Source organism: Petromyzon marinus, chromosome 31 (assembly GCF_048934315.1).
Source record: "Petromyzon marinus isolate PM22_M1 ecotype Great Lakes invasive population chromosome 31, UKy_Petmar_22M1.pri1.0, whole genome shotgun sequence".
Lineage (NCBI taxonomy): Eukaryota > Metazoa > Chordata > Hyperoartia > Petromyzontiformes > Petromyzontidae > Petromyzon > Petromyzon marinus.
Window position 1 is genome coordinate 10,718,254 of NC_133697.1, and position 21,481 is coordinate 10,739,734.

Sequence of the window (21,481 nt, forward strand, 5' to 3'; positions counted from 1 at the left end):
CCGCTCCCCCCTCCATGCGTACGTACTAAATGGATGGCCCCTCAAGCTATACACCACAACCGTCAAAAACCAGCCGAGTATTCTCATTTTCATCTTCTAAACTTTTTCCTGGTGGACAGTTTTTTTTTTAGCACATCCGACCGAGATGGAGGGAGCGGCACACTCGGGAGCAGCGAGGGTGCCTCCATTTAGCGCAGCACTCAGCAAGGAGCGCTTACCGCTGCGCCCTGAGGCGATGTATTATTGATGAGAGTCCCTGACAAAACCGCACCACCCGAGATACTGTACCACCACCGACACACACGTGCAAACGTCTGTACACGCACACGCAAAACATTCTCGGCTGGTCGCAGAGATTCCTGCTCAGGCTTCTGAGGATTCACCCCCAATACCTGAAACCGCCATTACATCAATTGCCACGATCCGGTGGAAGAATCCATTATTTGTGGTGTCATTCTTCTCATTTGTTTCGTCTAGTTTTGTCTGTTTCATTCCACGAGCCCAATGGTAACGTTTGCAAATAACTTTCATAAACCATCAACATAACTGATATGACACTTATATGGATTGTCATGACCACTGGAATGTATTTTAATCCCTGACTCATTACACACCTACTGTATAGCCTTCTAGGCAATCGGAGAAAATGCGATTTGCGAGCACCTTTTAATGCCAGCGGCGCGGCACAAGATGGGGGGATGTGGGCAGCAGCACTCCGCGCAATCCTGGCCACCTTTGTCTCCCCAATTCTGACTTTCACACACACATTGCGCCAAGTGCTCGCTTTTGGTTGCATCAACCAGGCCAGGGTTTTTAGTATTTTATTTATTGCTGAGACATTTCAACACAATCATGCACAGCACAGCTGAGCCGAATTGTAAAGTAAAAACACACCACACCGCTTTAAAGCACTGAGCCCATTTGTACGACAAGACGTCAAAATCAAACGAAATAAAACAAAATTATGACAAACGGAAAGGTCCCTCAATAATTCTAAAACCGAAGGAGGCCCTTCCAGCCATGCGGACGCAATGGTTCAGGCAAGACCGAGACAATAACCGATAAATAAAACTGCTGACAGAACCACCGCTGGCTGGACGGTTTGCGTGGGGCAACAGCGATTTCCAGTACCAGCGTGCGCATCGGTTTCACGACCTGCTCAGGTGAGCCGATAACGCAGTCCGCGTGGTCGGACCTTACAGTGTAAAATAGTTGCCGTCTCTCAGCGCTGCCCGGTTGCCTCCATTACTTCGCTAGGTCACACGCAACGGAGTATTCTCTACACTCGAGGAAACCGCACACGCTTCACATTCATCTGCGGCAGAGACTCGCGCAGACCTTGCCGACATTCAACGCGGCACCAACACTCCCTGGAATGTGGAGTGGGGAGAATTACGGATTCACACCCCTGATAGGTGCGCAGCAATTAACAAAAAAATACTTTGGAAACTTAAAATATGGAAGTTTGGTCCAAGAGCTGGAAAGGCGACGTACAAAATTGAGTGGAGAGCGAGATGATGGAATGGAACAGATTATCCTTAGGAAAGAAATACCGGGTCTCGCTTGGCGAGGTCGCACGGGGACACGATGAGACCCTCACACGCACCAACTATCAACTTGCCTTGCCGCCCTTCCCCAGCCAGGCTTTCCCCTCAGGACATGAGTAGCATCTCAAACGCCCTGATGTGGGCAGCACCAACAACGGGGATCGAGGGGTAACAGGCTCCTGTAAATGCCTCCAATCAAATCTCATCGAATCTCACAAGCTGATCCTGTCACATCACAAGCTAAGCTGGAATGAGAACAGTTAGTAATTGGGAGGCTGCTTGAGAATACCAGGTGTTGTAGGCTTGGCCTGCGAGATGGCCAGGAGATGGCAGTGCAGCAATAGATTAATACATCTATCTGTACAGAGCTTTGAGTGTTACCTCTGTACAAGGTAGGTGTTCTCTGTGTACTCTTGATTTCCTCCCGCATGCCAAACATGAACGGAATTGGCCAAACATTCCACGAGGACCCTCTATTATACTCTTGAGACAGACTTTTATGTATAAAATGGCATTATGCCAAAAATAAATTATATTCTCGTCTATTTTGGATTTATATTGGTAAATGTGAAAGGATTTTTGTATATTTCATTATGTTGATAGCACTTCCCTTTACCTTGGTTATTCATTTTGGTCTTTGTCATACTATTTTGCATGTAGTTTTTGACAATTACACATTTGCTTGGTTTGGCATCAGAAGTGACTGCAGTTTGACGAAACATTCCCCGTGCTCTCAAACGATGCTCGCACTTAAAAACACTTATTGTGGAAGGTGTGTTCCACGCAAGTAAGTAAGAAATATGATCTGTCCTTGGAACTTATTTTAAGCTTTAGATTCCAAATTCAGGTTGGTGCAAAAAATGATTTAAAACACAGCGGCCCAGCGACAGCGCGTTTTTCCCTTGTTGCAGACGTTCACGGATTGAGCCCAAAGAGCCCCCCTGTTTAATATCGTGGCTATATTAACCATTCATTACGCACCTTCTGCCTCACAGTGGAAGTGTAAGCCATGTGTGCAATTTTTAGCATATTTTTACGAAATTACAGTAAAACCTTGGATTGCGAGTAACTTGGTCTGCGAGTGTTTTGCAAGACGAGCAAATTTTTAAATAAATATTTATTTGATAAACGAGCGAGGTCTTGCAATACGAGCAGCACGTATACGCCTTGTCTGCCGAGCGTCACGTGATCACAACTGATATACGAGTGCTTTGGATTACAAACACGTTTCCGGAACGAATTATGCTCGCAATCCAAGGTTTTACTGTATTTGCAAATTACATTCTTGGGAAAAAGACACATCGGAACATCGCCCTCTACTGGCAGGCCAATTACAGGCTGCGTTCACATTGTGCCGCACAGGGATAGCTGTCAAGGCGGTACCCCCATTTGCTCGACTGCCACAGGCCACCTCAAAGATTTACTGCGTGGGAGGTGCAGTATCAATATTAAGCCATAGTTAAGTGTTTTTTGTTTCAATGTCAAATTAAGCCAGCAACGAGACTCGGAGCTCCCTCGTACAACAACCAGCAGTCAAAACACCTTCCCCCAAGAGGCAAATGAAAGCAAGTTTCTACCCTGGTGACAAACTGGAATAAAATCTATGCAAAGAGTCCAAAGGATGGAAATTTAAAAAGGCATGGAGAACTGCCCGATGTAAGAACAGCAAGGACTATGGAAAAGAATGTGATATTCATATATCTTAAAACATCCACCATACTGAGGGTCCGTGGTGTATGCGGGAACATTTAGCGGTAGTAGGCTGGCAAACACTGGACTAGAGAGGCGTAACCTGTAATGATGGCGCTGCTTCGCTAAATTGCACTTGCCCGCTCACTCTTAACACAGCACAACTGCTGAGCACCCTCACCCCACACCAAACTATATAAGTTACAAAAGAGGAAAATAAAATAAGACAGCTTGGCATTCGCAGGTAATGTGCTCACCACTGCCGATATTCACAGCCGGTCAAAGAAACCCCTCTTGGTTAACATTAACATCCAAAAACGAGATGACATTCGTTAGAAACACCCGGTACAGTTTACACATTATGTATTTTTTGTTATGTGCAGGCAAGCAATGGACACTTACTCGTATAAACACCTCTGGATGTTGCTCCAGTCCGATTATTCTTGTTCCATCAAAAATAGCAACACAGGGTTCCCATGTAACACTCACAAGACATCGTCGTCGCTTATGTGACCAGACTTTGCATTGAATCGCAACACTGCCCAACAGGGGGTGATCCCAACCCCCACGCAGTGAGGACGGAACACGGGAGAATGTCGGAGGGTAGGGGCGCGGGGGTAGGCGCCGTTTGGCAAGTGAATACCGGTGTGGGCGGTGCAGGGGTTGGTCTGCACCTGGCCAAGCGGCACTGTCACAGGTCAGTGCACAGGGGGAACACTGCCGCCACCACCACCGCTGCCCCCGTTGCTGTCATCGCCACCGTTGCTCGTGCGTGCCTCTAGCGACAGCCGGAGAGCCACCGCCAGCATCTCCTCCTCTGTCATCTGGTCCACTGCGGAGAGATGGCAAAACGTGCCAACACTCGACGGCAGCGGTGGGGGGGGATGACGGGGGCAAGTCACGTGGGGCACACACACACACACGTGCGCTCTTTTGACCCGGGGCCAATTTGCAAAGACGGACACAACTCTGGGTGAAAACGACAAAACGCCAGCAACGTACAAAATGATTTTTTTTTAATATACACACACAATAATACAATATTTAGTACTTATGTAAAGATGGATTTTTGCAGCAACCACAAGAAAGAACTGTTAGGTACCACCGACCAGGCTCCCCAGACCGCTGCCTCACCCCTGGGCTCAGGGGGCAGTTGTCAGCAGGTCTCCTCAGACAATAGCCAGGGCTCTAGAATGCTAGGACGTCGCTGCTGGATTTCTCCTGGGCCACAGGCCTGAGGGTACAGGAGCAACTTCGGCCATTGCCTCCTCTGACTCCCACTGGTCCAGCCTGCCCGAGAAGCTGCTTCCAACTCACAGTGACCGAAGGGCCGTACTGCAGCTGTGCCACCCAACTGGACCACCGGCAACATCGGGGACTCATGCCAGACGAGACCACCAGAGGCATTGGGGGTGGACCCCTGGCCGAGGAACGGGCCGCCTTGCGTGCGTGACACTCCTACCAGGCCTGTCATGTGACCGATGGCAAGGGTCCATCACGCAGGGCAAGAGGACATGTGGCGTTTAGTTCCCAAACAGTTGGCACAAACCACAGTGATCTGCCAGACCCTAGGGCCTACCCCTGGGGACAAGCCCTATTATACATAACAGAAAGGGAAGGAAATAACAAAAGAGGAGCTGGTTAACACACCAGCAGCCTCTGGTCAGCCAAATAAAAAAATAAACTGAGCAAAGAAGAGTCACACACACTTTTGTAGGGATAAGAGGCCTATCAGTGACGGGGCAACCTTCCAAATTAATATTTATTTTCCCAACCTGGTGGGCATCCAGAGAATAATCCTAACAGTCATGCTTGTGGGTACTGCCAGGCTGTACAAAAATTGTATAAATAGCAAACGATAATTAGTGACACTCGGAGGTGGACAATACAGTTACGTGGTCGCGATAGTTACGGGGGAAACATTTGTACCACGGATCACCAAACTTAAAATTTACATTTTAAGTGGCCTTGGAAATCAATTAGAATTAAAATGACCAATGCTCATTAATATTTAAATTGTGATTATTCCTGTGTACACAGTGCCATGCTTGTGCGCACTTGGCAGTGTGCTATTTTTAGTGAGGGTACAATGTTCATCGTGCAGAGGAAGAAAAATTATACATTTCACAAAAACGGCTTTCATCAGGGTGGCCCTAATAAGTGCCCCACATTCATGTCCTCTGTTAATCACATCATGTATATGCAATGCAGACATGACACCGCACACATACACGCATCAGCAGGTGCATTTATATATTATTTTTGTTAGAAAGCATATTTACACGCATAATACAAACACATCAGATCAATGGCATCAAATGGATATCTCGCTGTTCGTGCGTGTACAAAGGTCTGCAAACGAGCTGACAGATTGTATGGATTTCAATACACACCGAGCGGCACCGCGACTGTAGTTACCAACGAATTGCACCTCCGATCCCATTAAACACCTCCCGCTGTCTGTGCTTCCAGCCTTACACCTGCGCCCGATTCGAGGATGGAGCTCCGCACGCTTTTATGTCGATTGCGGCAAGAGAGACCCCCATTCACAGACCTCCCCTCCGAGCCAGTGCCCTTTTTCTTTTGTACGAAAAATGTATTTAAACTGTATTCATTTTATTTAAACGTACGCTGTATAGATATATATGTAAGAATGCATCGATTAAAACCGACTCCTGTGCTCGTGATACATGCAGCACGGTGTCCGCATAAGAATAAATAATTTAGGATGTGTGCGAATGTTATGCAATTTAAAAACAAACGTTATCCTTAAGGTTAATGGAGCAAAACAAATCAAAGCTAGTCAAAAAAAGATGATTCCAGAATTTACATTGTTTCCCATCTTGATCATTCCATGCCTAGCTGTATTCAAGGCGATGCCCTGTTGTGACTCAATAATAATGCATGCAGAGATGTCTCTGTATTCAAGAGGTATTGGACACAGTTGTTATCATTGACGGTGGAAAGGCATACAGAGCCTCTAATGTGCCAGCCGCAGACCCTGAATTATTATGTACATACAAAAATATAGAACGATCCACCAGTAACCTATTATTTGGTGAAGTGCATCATTTCTGATCACAATTCAAGATTCAACCTCTGTGATTTCCATGTCCAAACAAAGACAATACATGAAAAGCTCATAGTCAACTCTCAATACACACAATTCGATGTATTATTGGAAGCATCAAAATTCATTTTAAAAGAATATTCGACAAACCATTACAGGGCCTTCTGTTTAAGCTTCTAAAGCAAAACAGGATTTTTCAAATGAAAAATAAACAACAAACAAATGAACACGCCAACGAGCGAGTGAGTAGCCAGAAATTAAGCCGGCTTCTTCGTGCAGCAGAAAGCGCAACACCACAAACGCAAGGGAGATGTGGGATGGGGGTTTCTACTCACGCCGAAGGGAACAGCTGCCTACACACAAGTCCTACGATAGTTTTCCAGTTTAATAATAATAATAGGGGTTTTCCCCTTTTTTCTGGCAACAAACTGAAACATTTTTTTTACAAGGATTCATGTCTGCATTAACCACAATACTTGCAGTCAAAATGCAAACAAAAGACACACTCTGATAATATATGCATTGTCCTTAAAACTAAGTTTCGAGGAGGCAAGGCTGCCCTGAAACTAAGTTTCAAGGACAATGCATATATTATCAGTGTGTTTTTTGTTTGTATTTTGTCTGCAAGTATTGTGGTTAATGCAGACATGAATCCTTGTAAAAAAAAAGTTTCAGTTTTGTTGCCAGAAAAAAGGGGAAAACCCCTATTATTATATTTTGGTGCTGGCAAAGGATGTCCAATGATGAAGTTTTCCAGTTGTTTGTGCGCACGCTCCTGCAAAGCAGACACTCGAGATGAAACGATCGAAACAGGACAGCGGAGAGGGAGGCGCGGGGGAGCGATGCTGCACATGAGCACGCGGAGGGGCAAGCGGTCGGACGGGTAGACGGGTGAGTAGACAGATGGGCAGGTGGGCAGGCAGATGAGCAGGTAGGCAGGGGGTATCAGGTGGCCATGCTGGCATCACCCGTACCTGGCTTGCCGTGCTGCGGAGCACGAGGCTCCTCTTCGGGTGATGACGAGGAGGCAAGGCTGCCCTCGGCACACAGATCCGGAGTCATCGATCCCTCCGATTCCTCCTTTTGCTGCTGCTGCTGCTGCCTGATAGAGTGCAGCCACAAGAGGACGCGGGGGGGGGGGAAGTGGCAATCCAACGAATACAAATACGCTCGTGTAAAATCAATGAATGAATGAAAAAGGTTCAGTCCCTTGCCACCACCCCCCCCTGCTGGTTTAACTAAACGGCGCTTATCAGGTAATGCTTCCAGAATGCGTGCTGCCTCAACAATACTATCTACACAAAAAACGTCGTTGTTGGTCTCAGACCCGTCGCCAAGGGCCGCACAAACAGACCCGTTGCGTCACAATTGTTTTTTTAATGTTTTTTGCTTTATTCTGGCTCCCAGGGTTAAACATTTCAGTTCCAATTCGTATAATGATGTGATGCCAATAGCACAACTGGAACGTAACCGGAAATAAATGTATAGTAAAAAAAAATTAACAGAACAATGCTGGTCGCTTAACAGGCCATCAAAGGCTGACAACCAGTGGTACAGCGCAGGCTGCAACGCCGGTTGGATTAATGCATTAACTTGCTCTGTCTGCATCTAAAACAGGCGGACACAATAACTCTCATGAAGATGATCTAATGTGAACAAAACTTTAAGATATAGTTGTGTTCCTATAAAGGAATTACCCTAAAGAAAACCGGCCAAATTGAGAGATGACAAGTCATCACCTCGTTGAGTGGCTTAAAACGTAACATTATTTCTAAAGAAAAACTTCCAAAGACAACAACGCATGTTGAGAAGTGTACAGAACCCATGCATATGCACAATTTTCATATTATTTTAGTTTTAGACTACAGTGGTAGGAAGTAGGTCAGTGGTGAAGGCCAAAGCGTGCACAGTGACTCGTACTTTTCGAAGAACATCTGGCGCTTCCTACGCAGCTCCTCAGCATCAAGGGCCTCTGGCTCAGCTAACGGGGCTGGCCTTGGCGGGACCCCCTCTGCCCTGGGGTCTGAGGATGATCACGAAGCACACCATTACAATCCAGCACCATTTCACACCATTACAATCCAGCAACGGTCTCCTACTCAGCTGGACATGGGCCTTCCCAGTCGTTCAGCGACAACAGGGCACTTCTGGTTAAATCACGGGCTAGGGACCTGTTAAACTCTTACGTACTTGGTTTGTGTGACCTCAGCAGCCACCAGGGGTGCTCAACTCACCACAATAAATCACGACCTAGAAGGGAGGCAAATCATTACATTTTTAATAAACCGTACCGCGTGTGCCCACTAACGGACTCGTTATCTGGGGGTGGTGGCACACGCCTGCAATCGAGTTCAGGATGCAAGCTTTGCAAAATCTCCAAAACACTCAAGATGCCGGGACAGCAAGTTGGTTGTGAACCCATCTGTGGAGAGCTTTTAAGAGTTATCACCTCGTATGTGTGGCGAGTTTCCTCTGGATCCTCTGGTTTCCTCCCACACGAAGCAAAAAAACCAGTAAAAATAATAACTGGCTAAACATCCCAATAGATTAGGACGAGTCTTGACGCTGCAAACAACGATCCATCGATTGATTAGTATCCACACCTCCAACATGTACGTGGAACCCCGCTTGCTAAAAGCAATTATTTACGATCGATACAAATGATATGACAAAGAAAGATTTAGACAAACGGAACAAACGACACAGAACAATCCATAACATACAAAACAGCTGACACGAACAAGACGGTACAAAATTGATAACAAATGATCAATTCTTGAATTGACATGCAACCACAAATATGTGACACTTCGATAAATCGCAGATGGAGGAAAAAATATACGCCCGGTGGTGAATTATTACGGCGCCTTTGCGCTTCTTCCCGGGGACGTGCCTGGCAGCAGCGCGTGGTGGCGCGAGGCGCCCTGCATGCTGAGCTGGATGGCGCGGCGCAGGTCCGCCTGCTCGTCCTCCTCGTCCATCTGCTGCTGGCTCATCTCCAGCGCCCGACGCAGATTTTCGCGCTCCTCCGTGCTCTCCGACTCGGCCGCCCCCGACGGCCCGCCCGGGTGCGCCTGGCTGTCGGCCATCGCCTGCTCCAGGTCGCTGCACTCCCCCCCGCGACAAACGATGGAAATGACACGCGGAGTCATGCGGGGAAACGCGGGCCCACATGCGTGGGGATAAAAGTGAGGGCGTCGCTGCTTAGGAGCTCGGTAAAGGCACGACAGGAGGCGCTGTTGAGAGCTCTCCCCAGACAGCTGGTCCCTGGGAAGCAGACACTGGAGATGATTGTGTAAAAGGACAAGCAAGATAGAATGAAGACACCCTTTTCCTAGAGGCACAAAGATAAACAATACGAGCTCACTTTATTTCCTGTTTTTGCATTTTCGTGCTTTTTGTGTCTCCTTGCCGAGACGCTTCGCCCCTCCTTGGGCGATCCACCAACCCCAGGGTTCCGAGCAGTCGCATTATGTGTGGTGTGATGCTCAGACCAGCTCCTCTTCCCGCCGGGCCAAAGCCCCACCTGGCAGCCGGGATAATTTAATGCGGAAGAAAACGTTCAAACTCCACCCATGGGGTTGCCCTCCCAACTCTGGCACTGGAATCAAACGGCTCTCGATATTGATCGTGCCGTTATTAACGAGCGAACGGCAGGAGAAGTGTTTCCATTCCTTTGCAGCTGCGCTCATTAAATGCTGATGCGTGCGTGGGATTGACAATAACCATGACTCACCGCTTGGCCCAACGACAGTGAGAATTTATAATATGCAAGACAGGTTCCCCACCCCACCAGCCCACTTTTTGCCAACAGCACCACTTATTAAGCAATAAATTAAAATCCACTTACATTAGCACAATTAAGACACATCCAATGTCCTGATTTCTTGTCAGCCACCCCACTAGATTTCTCCATCACGGCTTTGGGCAGTTATACCGATTGAAAGAGATAAATTTTGTAACAGTTAATAATTATTTACCATGACGAAATTAATGTACCGGACACAACACATTATGGGGGAATATCCCCGCCCCCCCCCCAAATAAATGTTAGTTCAGCAATTCACTCTGCCTTCCCAATACCTGCAAACCTGCTTGTTTTCCTGCATCCAGTGTCATTGCTGCACACAGTTGACTGTGGACTGCGGTTGTGTTGCCTATGCAGCTGCATATCTTAGTGCTGATGCATTTGCTCTACGTGGATGTGTGGCTATATGCAGTTGTGCTGCTGCACCTGATTGCGCTCCTACACACGGTTGTGCTGTCGGACATGATTGCATAGCTCTCATGTGACTGAGTTGCTAAATATTTGGTTGCCTTGATAAAGTAAAAACTCTTTTTTTTTACCAGGTAAGTATGGTCCACTGAGCTCTACAGCACTTTTTCAGAATCGACCTGGCCATAAATAATAGTCAAATAATCTAAATGCATGAATGTTTCTAGATGTGGAGGGAAAAACCGGAGGACCCGTAGAAAAATCCACGCGACCACAGGGAGAACATGCAAACTCCAAATATCCAGATGTCAGGGTCGGGATCGACCCAGGACCTGATGTATACTAGACGAGGTAGCGAACATCTCTTCACCGTGGTGCCCTGGTGGCGAGATGTTAACTGTTTTGCAGCAACTCTATTGCGTTGTTGCATGCATGCTATTGCGTTGTTGCATACCCATTGCAATTCTGCATACGGTTGCATTTCTGCACCCGGTTGTGACTGCATTTCAACGCGCAGTTTGTGTGGCTAACCGGATGCCGTCACATTTAGCTTTTGCTGTGTGTGATCTCATTTCGCTTTGCCGCTGTGAATTTGCCTGTGCGACTCCGCCGCCCTCCTGCCGCTCCCGGACGCCGCCAGTTCGCTCAGCAGCCGGGGCCGCTCGTTCTGCACGGCCGGCATGAGCCGCAGCAGTTGGTCCGCCTCGCACTCCGGGAAGGATCCGCGCACCGCGAATATCGCATAGCCTGCGCTCGTACACGCACGCGCGTAACGCAGACGAAGCAGTCGTTTGTGCATGTAGTCACTTGAATTTCATGCTTTCCCACAATTTTATCTCGATCGCGCTACTGGTGTCACGTAATGAGACAAAGTATCCATTTCAATCTCATAGCAGAGAAGTGCAACCCTTTGTGTATGACGTGGTTCTCTAAATTAAGCCAGTCTTTAGACGCACCATAAATCATGACATTACTGCTGCTGAGAGGCCTAAATAGGTGGCCCATGTGTTCAGATTTTTAGACGCCGCGTCTTTTCTGTGAAACTTGCAAGCCCGAACAATTTTTTTGTACTTTTTTCAGTTATGTCACCACCGTGCTGTCGGAATCGTGTCACGAGATGACCTATCGAACTGAATCTCTCGCACAGCAGTGCAACCCTACGTGCTAGAGAACAGCTCACAGGAGCAGCGATCAGAGCTACCTCTGAGATCCTTCCACAACACCTCTGGTCCAGAGTAGGGGGAAGCACATTCCCACCTGCCCTGCTGTAGCGAGTAATGTTTGTCACATGACAAAGCAACTGGAATTTAGCTGGATTAAGTGAGAAACTATTTTAAGGTGATCTTTTTTTTTGCAATCATTGGTGACTGGAATGAGACCATAGACTTGCTACACTTGAGAACTCAGTTTAATGATAGGCGGGTCCCCTGGATCCAAACCCAGGACCTCAACAGCTCCAAATCCAGCGCTCTGACCTGTGCCACACGAGCACCTTGCACAGCTGCTTCCTGTTCTCCGCCCATGGAATCTTTATATTATCTGTGTTTATACTCATGGTAACAGAAGTGACCGAAAAGGGGTCTCCTGGAAGTGTTTATCACCGATAAAAATAGTCACCTGGATAAAGCAGGAAATTCACTGCATTTAACCATGGGTAACCGTATGAATATTTGGAAATACTTTCACAGACAAGCACAAATAATAGGATCGGCCAATAGCACCCCCCACATCAATACAGATAAGGAGAGTTTTACTGCATTACGCACGCCCTCACCCTCCTGTTGCAGCTGTGCCAGGAACAGCGATAGGTAGGTGTCGGAGATCAGCTCAGGGCCTGACAGCAGCGAGTTCAGGTTGAACCACTGTCGGCAGAGAAGGGCATGGGGCACCAAGCATTGGTCAACACTTTGGTCTTCTCGCTACAGCAGTAACAACGTATCTCACAGTGTGTGCTGAACGCAGAGGTTCTCATCCTTTTTTACGTAGTCTTCCCCCAATCAAGACGACGGGTTCCCACATTCCCCCCCTATCCCCACCCTCGGTTTTAAGGCATGTCTCATGCTGTGTATAAATGTTTTGTCGTCGCAACGTAGCCCTGATATTCTCAGTGCAAATTCAAACCTTCCCTTGCATGGTATCGATTTCGCAGATTTCGCACCCCTCAAAGGTTTTCACACCCCACGGGTTGAGAACAGATGGCTTAAAGGAATTTGCTATACGTGGATGTGTGGCTATATGCGGTTGCACTTGCTGCACCTGATTGTGCTTCTGCGTGCGGTTACAATTTATGCAACCGGTTGTGCTGCTGCACGTGGCTGTGCTGTTGGAAATGATTGCAATACTCTCATGTGACTGCGATGCTAAATATTTGGTTGCCTTGATAAACTAAAAATTAGGTTTTTTTACCAGGTAAGACCCACTGAGCTCTATAGCTCTTTTTCAGAAGCGACCTGGCCACAAATTATAGTTCAACGAAGTGGCTAATCATGTGGAAATTTATAGCAGCCAAATACCCTAAACCCAACCCCAAAATCAAATGGCTCATCTTGTAGAAAAGTACCTAGGTTGTGTGTCCTGGGCTAACAGATGCAAGATTGAGGCTTCGTTAATGATAAATAGAGACTTTAAAGTTACAAGCAGGCATGTAATTATGACATACAATGCTTTAATGTCAAGTTATGAGTGCACATTACCTGGTTTCCCAGCTTCCGGACCGTGAGCCAGTGCTCTTTGTAATTGCAGATGAACGCCATTTCCTTCCTGCAAGACACAAGACGGACACATGACAGAGCTGCAAACATCATAAACACTAGACAGACACTGTAAAGGTTCGTGTGAAATGTGCTAAAAGGCCATACATCGCAATCAGGAGGAGGGGACAAAAAGTTTGTAGTGGCACACACTCGTCAACCACACAGTCTCTATCCCTAGCCCCAGTGAAATAAACAACTGACCACAAGTACTATTGCTCTCATTGATCTTAACGCTAACCAACTATATAACCAGTTATTTGAACTAGTCCTAACCATAACCAGTGAGTTAACCTATGAGTACTTGCCCTCCTACAGGTCGAAATTCTAACCAATTACCCAAGGAAAGAATAGCACTACCCCTAAACAGCTATCAAACCAACAACTAGCACTACACCTCCGACAGGCTGTAACCAACAAGCAACTGATATTATCTCTCCCACAGGCCCTAACCCGAACAAAACAATCCAACCAGCCACTAGTACTAGACCTCCCACTGCCCATAATCCTACTCCTAACCCCATCTCCTGGATCTTCTTTATGTTCACTTTTCAGCTTTGCTGTTCACAGCACCCATCACCGGCCGCCCATGACTGCATCCAGTGGCACGTGATGGGCACGGGCGATTCGCTCAGGAGCAGGAAGACTCACAGCAATTCGATGTGCGACCGCTGGAAGTGCCGTGCATTCACGGGCGCCATTTCCAGCCCCCATACTCCCAGAGCGCTGTTAATCACCTGCAGCGAGGACAGCGGCAATTACACGCGCGTTACGGGCAAATGGCATCTCGACAAGGACATGAAGGCGGTGAGTGCTGAGGCAGGGAGAGTCGAGTGGGTGGGTGAGGAAGGAGGCAAGGTGAGGATCCAGCAGTGGGAGTCTCCCTAACGTGGCTCAACGACTTTAGACCTGAAGCGACTCAGCGAATGGAGCAAAAGGAGCATTCAATGAGTATATGGCCACTGTCACACACGACAACATGTACTCTTAGAACAATATACAACAGCACCAGCATACTACTGTGGTACATTTGCAACCCCTTTGTCAATCCACTGCTGGTTGAGGGCCTTGCCACACCATGCAGGCCATGGGGGTTATTTGAACAGACGTTGGTGGAGGTGGGAACCATAGGCATTGTAGCATTAGCAATACAATAGATATTGCTGCACTACCCTCTTCATTCCACAATGTAACCCCACAGCAGTCTACAAGACCTGCGTGCTGATCACCCATCCAAGCACAATCCAGCGTCAAGCCAGCTTAGCGTCTGCGTTCTTACGAGATCGGGGAGAATATTCGAGGTGATTGTCAAAGGCTATAAATACTACTGCATAGAAATAATTTGAATAATTTTGCCATTCAACTGCTAGCTGAAGGCCTCCCCATGCTGTGTTAGTCATGGAGGTTGTATGACCATATTTCACCATGCTGCTCAGGGCAGATTGGTCAAGAGGGGATCCAGAATCGTTTCGGACATCACTCGCCAATGACGACAGCTGTGGCCAGGATTTACACTCTGGTCACTCGATTCATTTTGCGCAATGCGCTAAACAATGCGCCATCGCTGCCGCTCACTGTTTTTGTAATTGACTGGATTTGTCATTAATTGTCTTAAGTCTCACCTGTATGGAAAAAAACCCACTGTCGTCCATGTTTCCTGACGGTTGCTGCATGATCGAAAAAAGTAAACGCGTAACACAGACAACAATTTAACACGTAATTCAATCAATTCAATTATGATCAGCACGGTTAGCTATGTAACGTGCAAAAGAAGTTCAACATACGAACATAATAAAAACATGTTTAAATGTAATTTATACGAGGATGCAACCCAAAAAATAAACATCTCTTATGTTATCACTGTGTAGTTTTTTTCGGTTGTGCTTCCAATGTGTTTTCTGGTTTTACTGCATCGCGTAATGTAGGACATCATGCCAAAACAATGAAAGGTACAATCTGAAAACACATTAGACAGCTCTTATCTTGTAAACGTAACTAGTCTGTGTGACCCGGGCTGTCTAACAGAAATTGGAAGCTTCATTAATGAGAACATAGAAATTTAGGACACAATCAGGCATCTCCCCTTGGCACTTTAGTGACATTGCTTCCACACGTTTAATACAGCATCAATTTGGCGATGTCATTCGCACGCCGCTGTAACTTAGCAGAGTAAAAATAGAAGAACTAAATTCAAAATTGTTCAATAGAATCACGGACCCATGGAATAAATTGTTTCATGGTTATTAAACACTACATCACTAGGAATGCGGTAACGCTCGCATCGCCCAGCAACTCCCTACCTCCATGAAACGCTGATACTCCTGTGACGTGATTCCCCCCTCGGCCATGCGCAGGCGCTCAGCCTCGTCCAGCTGCACGGCAAGCGTGGACAGGTCCACAGCGGTGAAGTAAGGGCCCTGCAGCAGTGAGTTGAGGCAGTGCTGGGCGCACAGCGAGCCCTCTTGCTAGAAACCGCAGATACGAGGGAAAAGTGGCAGGAGGTCAGGGCACGCATTGTACAGTGGTGCAGCGATAGTACATGCAGCACATGAACTCCTGAATTCAGCTCATGTGTAGGTACTTAGGGGACTGTTATATTAGAGGGACCATGACGGTTGAGGATAGCGTAGGGAGGCTGTCATCCAGTAGTATATTGATCATGTCTAACAATATGATGGCGGCAGGGGGGGGGGGTTGCTCTGAACTCAGCACTGTTATGAACCTGGCAATCTGAGTTCCATTCCTGGTCACTAACACCAGTAGCGAATTGAAATATAAATCTGTCCTCATCACTGCCCTTGTCACCAACCCACATTCACTGAATTGGTGAGGCGTCATTCAGCTGTGGATTATCAAGGGTTGAAAATGACGTATTATCCGTAAATATGGATACATAACTTTCATCTGTGACCAAATAAGAGCCCATCAAGACCAAGTGTCTCTTTTTCCAGGAATACTATAAAAACATCAATCCAATTTTGTAATTTGGGAGTTGCAATGCAAAAGTACCACGGGCTCTCACAACCACTGCAACAAACCTGGTCTAAGCTATTCCAACACACTTGTGGGTTTCAACAAGAATATAATTGATCTCTCACACTTTAGACTATTTCTCACGTGTAAGGATTTAATTAATAGTTGGGCACATCACAGCTTGACCAGAAACGTGTGCATTTCCCAGACATGTCAATTGCCAAACAGACAATCTGAATCTAATGAAAAACAATGAAAATCAGGAAGGCACTTTTAATCGTCTGTATCCAACTTCATTTCAACACCCACTGCATTGTCAGCCTCGTGAGGTATGTGATATTTAGAGTTCTCCCTCATCAGCAAAGTTGAAGGCTCATCTGATTAATGGTGAACAGTGTAATGGTGAGCACACGAGTTATAAATCCAATTATTTCGAGTTATGTGCAATCCAGGGGTCACTCGTTAAATCTCTAGGTGTGACAATTGAAACAAAGGACAAGTTTCTGATACCAAGTAGTATAACATCGGGAACTCCACAAATGGTGATCGGCAGGTAGTGTCTGGTGGGGTAAAGTGTGGGTACTCCCACTCCTTCAAAGACGTCTGCAGCGTGTGGAAGAATAGGCCAAATACCAATGTAGTGCTTCCTTTAGTAGAGACCATTCTGCCAGCAGGGGTATGCACAAGCAATTTCAGGGCTGTAGTAAACTATAAAAAAAGTTTATTTTTATTTTACCAGGTTAGACCCACTGAGCAATATAGCTCTTTTCAAAAGCGACCTGGCTATCACAAATGATTGCTCAACTAAGTGGCTTATCACGTGGAAATTTATAGCAGCCAAATACTCTAAATGCACGTTTCTAAATGTGGAGGGAGAAACCGGAGTACCCGGAGAAAAAAACACACAACCAGGGGGAGAACGTGCAAACTCCAAATATACATGCGTCAGGGTCGGGATCGAACCCACAACCTCCTGTATACCAGGCGAGGTAGTTAACATCTCGCTACTGTGGTACCTTTACCTTTTCACGGCCCGCCACGCAGCCTCACAGCTTAAACATTTAATTGCAACGCGTCACCCAAACAATTACTATCCAGTCACCACCCGCCTGAGCTTCTGAGATGTGATGAGACTGCATACATGCTGGGTGAATTGGTCAGCAGTATTGACAAAGGGCTGTACATGTGTAACAAATGAGTGGAATATAATAAATTCAGGGGAAACACTGGGTTTTTTTTTTATTTCCGGGTGTCAGTTCAACCGGAGGATCAGGCTCAAAGTGCAATGAGGAAGCGCCCCTGACAAGAACCAGACGTCAGGCAACAATCAACAAATTTCCTTCACTGGTAACTCAGGATGACAACTTAATGAACCAATTAGTCTATTATGCAAGGTGACCTGAATTAAACACCGCAGCTTTTCATTACAATGTGGGGGTTTCTTTTTTTTAACACATCATCAGGCGCGATCAATCCACTGCTTGATGAACGAGTTCCCACGACGTTACCGTGTCTCACTGTCCGGAAATTTTACATCCTACCGAGCACCTCGGCACGATCCACAGTGGATGTCCTCTCGGACGTGTTTTCTCCTCTGGCTGCCACTCTGTCATTAGTCTCGACCATCAGCCCTCAACTCATCCTTTCTAGGGACGTGTCCTGCCCAAGGCCCGCTTACTTATTATCTGAAGTCCAAATTAAGCCCTTTTAAACCTGCATGTGTGTTCTTCTTTCGGTCTCAATACCATTTCGATAATTAAAACAAGATACAAAGCTGCGGCCCTACTATTACTTTCTCACGCCACTCCAGGGAGCTCTAGACAGCCCCTCCTCGAAGGGTATTTGGCCTACTCTTCCACGCTGCCCAGACACCTTTAACGAAGTGCAAGTACCCATACTTTACGCCACCACCCTTAAAATATAGCACAAACACGAACTTACGTGTCGTTTTACTGTAAACCTCACCATTACGTAAATACAATTATAAACTGTACTTCGAATTGTTGACTAATTACATTATTGTCACGGGCGAGGAAAAATGACCAAACATAGTCCTTGAGGTGTGTGTGCACACTCATGGAATGTAATGTAGAACTTGTCTGCCTTTAATGAAGCTTCACAAAATAAATAAACAGGTTACTATACATAGAAACTAATTTGCATTTCCATTACAGTCTATCTATAACGTGCAAGCATCATTTAACACAGCCGTTTAAAGAGCTGATGGCACTGGCAAATTGTCGACAAAGCAAGAGGAACTCTCTCCCGGCTGACACGATTCAACCCCTCCCCACACCCATCCGTCACACAAAAGACAACACAATACACAAAGATCACACGACACAATAAACAAACATTACATAACACTCGCATCACGCAATACAAAACAGCACACAAACGGCATACAACACACAGACATCACAAACAATACGTAACACGAAGACATCACAGTTTGTAACCGCCAAACACATCAATAATATACAAAACGTCACAAGTACATCACAAAATACATAAACACACAACACAAAAAACGACATAAAGATCCCCCACACACACGTATAAGCTTGTAACAGACTGTAGGGGCAAGTGCTGTTAGCAAGCAGCACCTATGAAGGTTGCCGGCACTGTGGCACACGAGGGGGGTGGGTGGCCAACGCCACGCCCGGCCGCCTTTGTCTCCCCCAGTGGCGACTTTATACGCATCGTACCAGGTGCTCATTTGAGGCCGAGTCTACCTAGGGGGGGGGAGGCCCAGGACCGGTTCAGATAATCGTCACTGGGTTTGTTTGGTGGTCGTGGACGGGAATCGTGAACTCGGTGTCACCGGCTGTTGTAGCGCAACACAACACAGACGCTTACTACACGACCCACGTAATAAGCACGCAACACAGGTGGGGTGACGCGTAACAGGCGGCACACGGGGCATCTCTCAAAACACAAACACTGAAAACAACAAAAACAACACACAAACACCGCGTCACCAAGTTTCGCAAGAAATAAAAAAAACAAAAAACAACACAACCCCCGGGGGCCAAATTAAGACGATTATCACAGCCAATTAATGCAAACCCATCTCTCGCACGATTAGATGTGATACATCGCTATTGTAATGACATCGATATAGGGAAAAATATAATGTTCATGACCTGCAGAATTGTGTGTATGTGTTAGGGGGGGGTGGGGAATCCCCATCGGGGCCGGGCACGGTGCTGGCCACCAGGCACCCCGCGTGTGCCGGCCGGCCGGACGGGCGAACCGGGGGGAGGCTTCGTAGGTTTGCTACCCGCTAGCAACACTTGCCCCAACAGTCTGCCACAAGGCCACACGCCGTGTTTGTAAAGCCACAGTGGCGACGACAATGTGCGGTGCCGCCACAGCGGGTTCCAAGTCGCTCACTCTTGAATACCGCGTGAGACTTGGGAGGGAAACTAAGCGACGAGGTTGAGGTGAGGAGGCCGGGATGCGAACCGGGTCTCCCTCCCTCACCCCCCCTTCCTCCTCCTCCTCATCATCATCCTTCTCCTCCTCTTCCACCTCAACCACCACGGCTGCCTTTCCCGCCGCAATGTCCGCTCTTTCGCGGGGGAGTGGGGGGTGAGGAGGAGGGTGTGAGGAGGCCGCTTTGGCGGGGCTTGGCCCCGCGAATTACCGTGGTGGTGGTGGTGGGGGGCCCAAAACAAAAAACACCCAACCATTTAAAATATATATTCCACCCAACGGGTCGCACCTTCTCGTGAAAGATCGCGTCCATGTCGCCTCACACCCCCTCCTCCTTCGTCTCCTCTTCTTCTTCTTCCTCCTCCTCCTACTCCCACCATCGGCTTCACCGCAGCCAGTTCGCCTCCCGACTCGCAGGGTCTTCTTCCTCTTCCCCCGCCGCCGCCACCACCGGGCAACGTCATCGACACGCCGGTGGCCATGTTGGGTGAGGATAGCCTCACCCCTACCACCACACTGCCCTACGTTCATAGTTCATAGTTTCATTTATTTGGTATAGCCTTGTGAGCCATTCGGCTCTTGAATCGGGTGCAACCGCAACAAACAAAAAAACATGAACAAGAAAACATCTTAAAGTGATTTTGTGGCTGTGCAAACATAAAATACAGGAAAAAAATATCAAAATATTCCTGAAATAGCACCGTACACCAACGCTGTGTGCAAAAATCCCAGTGGGATGCAAGTCAAACAACAACAACCACAAGACAACTAAGATTAAGGCCATCAGTCTAACTCCGTACTACAATAAACAAAAACATGGCCAAAACAAAAAAAAACTTTTCGAAATCACCAAAATAAAAGCCATAAATGCAATGTAACAGTGATCATAGAGACTGTGACCGAATTTTTTACAATAAACTACATAAATAAATTATAACACCAAAATCTAGGGCCATAATTTAGGCCACTGAATAGCAGTGGCAGCTAGGGTTGTACAACTCCTCTAGAGCAGTTTTGAGTGAAGATCTCATAGGTAGTGATTCAAGTTGCAGTTTGTTGGCAATAGACCGTTGGCGTCAGAGTTCAGTGTTTTGTGTATATCTATTGCATACCTTTATAGCTATTGTATACCTATATCTATCGCATACTTTTATATACATCTATTGCATAACTTTAAATCTATTGCTTGCCTTTATATCTATTGCATACCTTTAAATATATTGCTTACCTTTAAATCTATTGCTTACCTTTATATATATCTGTTGCATAAAGAAGGCTGTTTCTGGTGTAGTCGTGTAGACCAATCCGTTTCAAAGACAATGCATATATTTGCTTGCATGTCCACCACAAGTACTGTGTGTGGTTTATGCAGACTTGATTCCTTGCAAAATGCTTCAATTTGGCGTTCGAACATCTTAACACATCCTGTTTTCATCATGGGACCTCCTTTGCCAGTACCAAAATATGAGAACAGGTTTTCCCCCTTTTTTTCTGGCAACAAAACAGTTGTGTTAAGATGTTAAAACGCCAAACTGAACCCTTTTACAAAGCATCATGTCTGCATTAGCCACAATACTTGTGGTGAGAATGGAAACAAAAAACATACTCTGATAATATATGCATTAAATTTCGATTTAAAGCTTTCGTGACTGCAAGGATTCATCTTCTTTGGTTCTTTCGGTAAAGTCACGTAGAATGAGAATAAAGTAATAAAATAACACAATAAAATTCTCACGACGTTTCGGCCACAACGCACCAGAGACAGCTTTCTTTAGAGCCTAGTCTCACATGGTAGAGG

At 46.6% G+C, this 21,481-nt stretch overlaps 1 protein-coding gene across 3 annotated transcripts; it reads right to left on the reverse strand.

Annotated features, from left to right (window-relative positions):
• Positions 1-805: 805 nt before the first annotated feature.
• ATXN3 (ataxin 3) lies at positions 806-20,152 on the reverse strand. Of its 3 annotated transcripts, none has more exons than XM_032964020.2 (12): positions 19,973-20,147; positions 15,573-15,737; positions 14,895-14,939; positions 13,924-14,009; positions 13,216-13,282; positions 12,297-12,384; positions 11,119-11,269; positions 9,674-9,832; positions 9,200-9,411; positions 8,227-8,329; positions 7,281-7,408; positions 806-4,068 (listed from the first exon to the last, which is right to left on the reverse strand). In XM_032964020.2, exons 1-12 carry the CDS (start codon positions 19,994-19,996, stop codon positions 3,935-3,937), a joined length of 1,362 nt encoding a protein of 453 aa, XP_032819911.1. In that variant the 5' UTR covers positions 19,997-20,147; the 3' UTR covers positions 806-3,934. The 3 variants fall into 3 exon arrangements, with proteins under 3 accessions (XP_032819911.1, XP_032819913.1, XP_032819912.1); XM_032964021.2 differs by lacking the exon at positions 806-4,068 and adding an exon at positions 4,213-7,081 and having other exon boundaries at positions 19,973-20,152; XM_032964022.2 differs by lacking the exon at positions 9,674-9,832 and having other exon boundaries at positions 19,973-20,143.
• Positions 20,153-21,481: the final 1,329 nt, after the last annotated feature.

Coding starts and splice junctions, on each gene's coding strand:
- ATXN3 (XM_032964020.2), bottom strand. CDS start 19,996: ATGGACGCGATCTTTCACGAGAAG. Junction 13,283..13,923: donor CGGTCGCACATCGAATTGCT/GTGAGTCTTCCT, acceptor TGTGTCTTGCAG/GAAGGAAATGGCGTTCATCT. Junction 8,330..9,199: donor CCACCACGCGCTGCTGCCAG/GCACGTCCCCGG, acceptor GATCATCCTCAG/ACCCCAGGGCAGAGGGGGTC.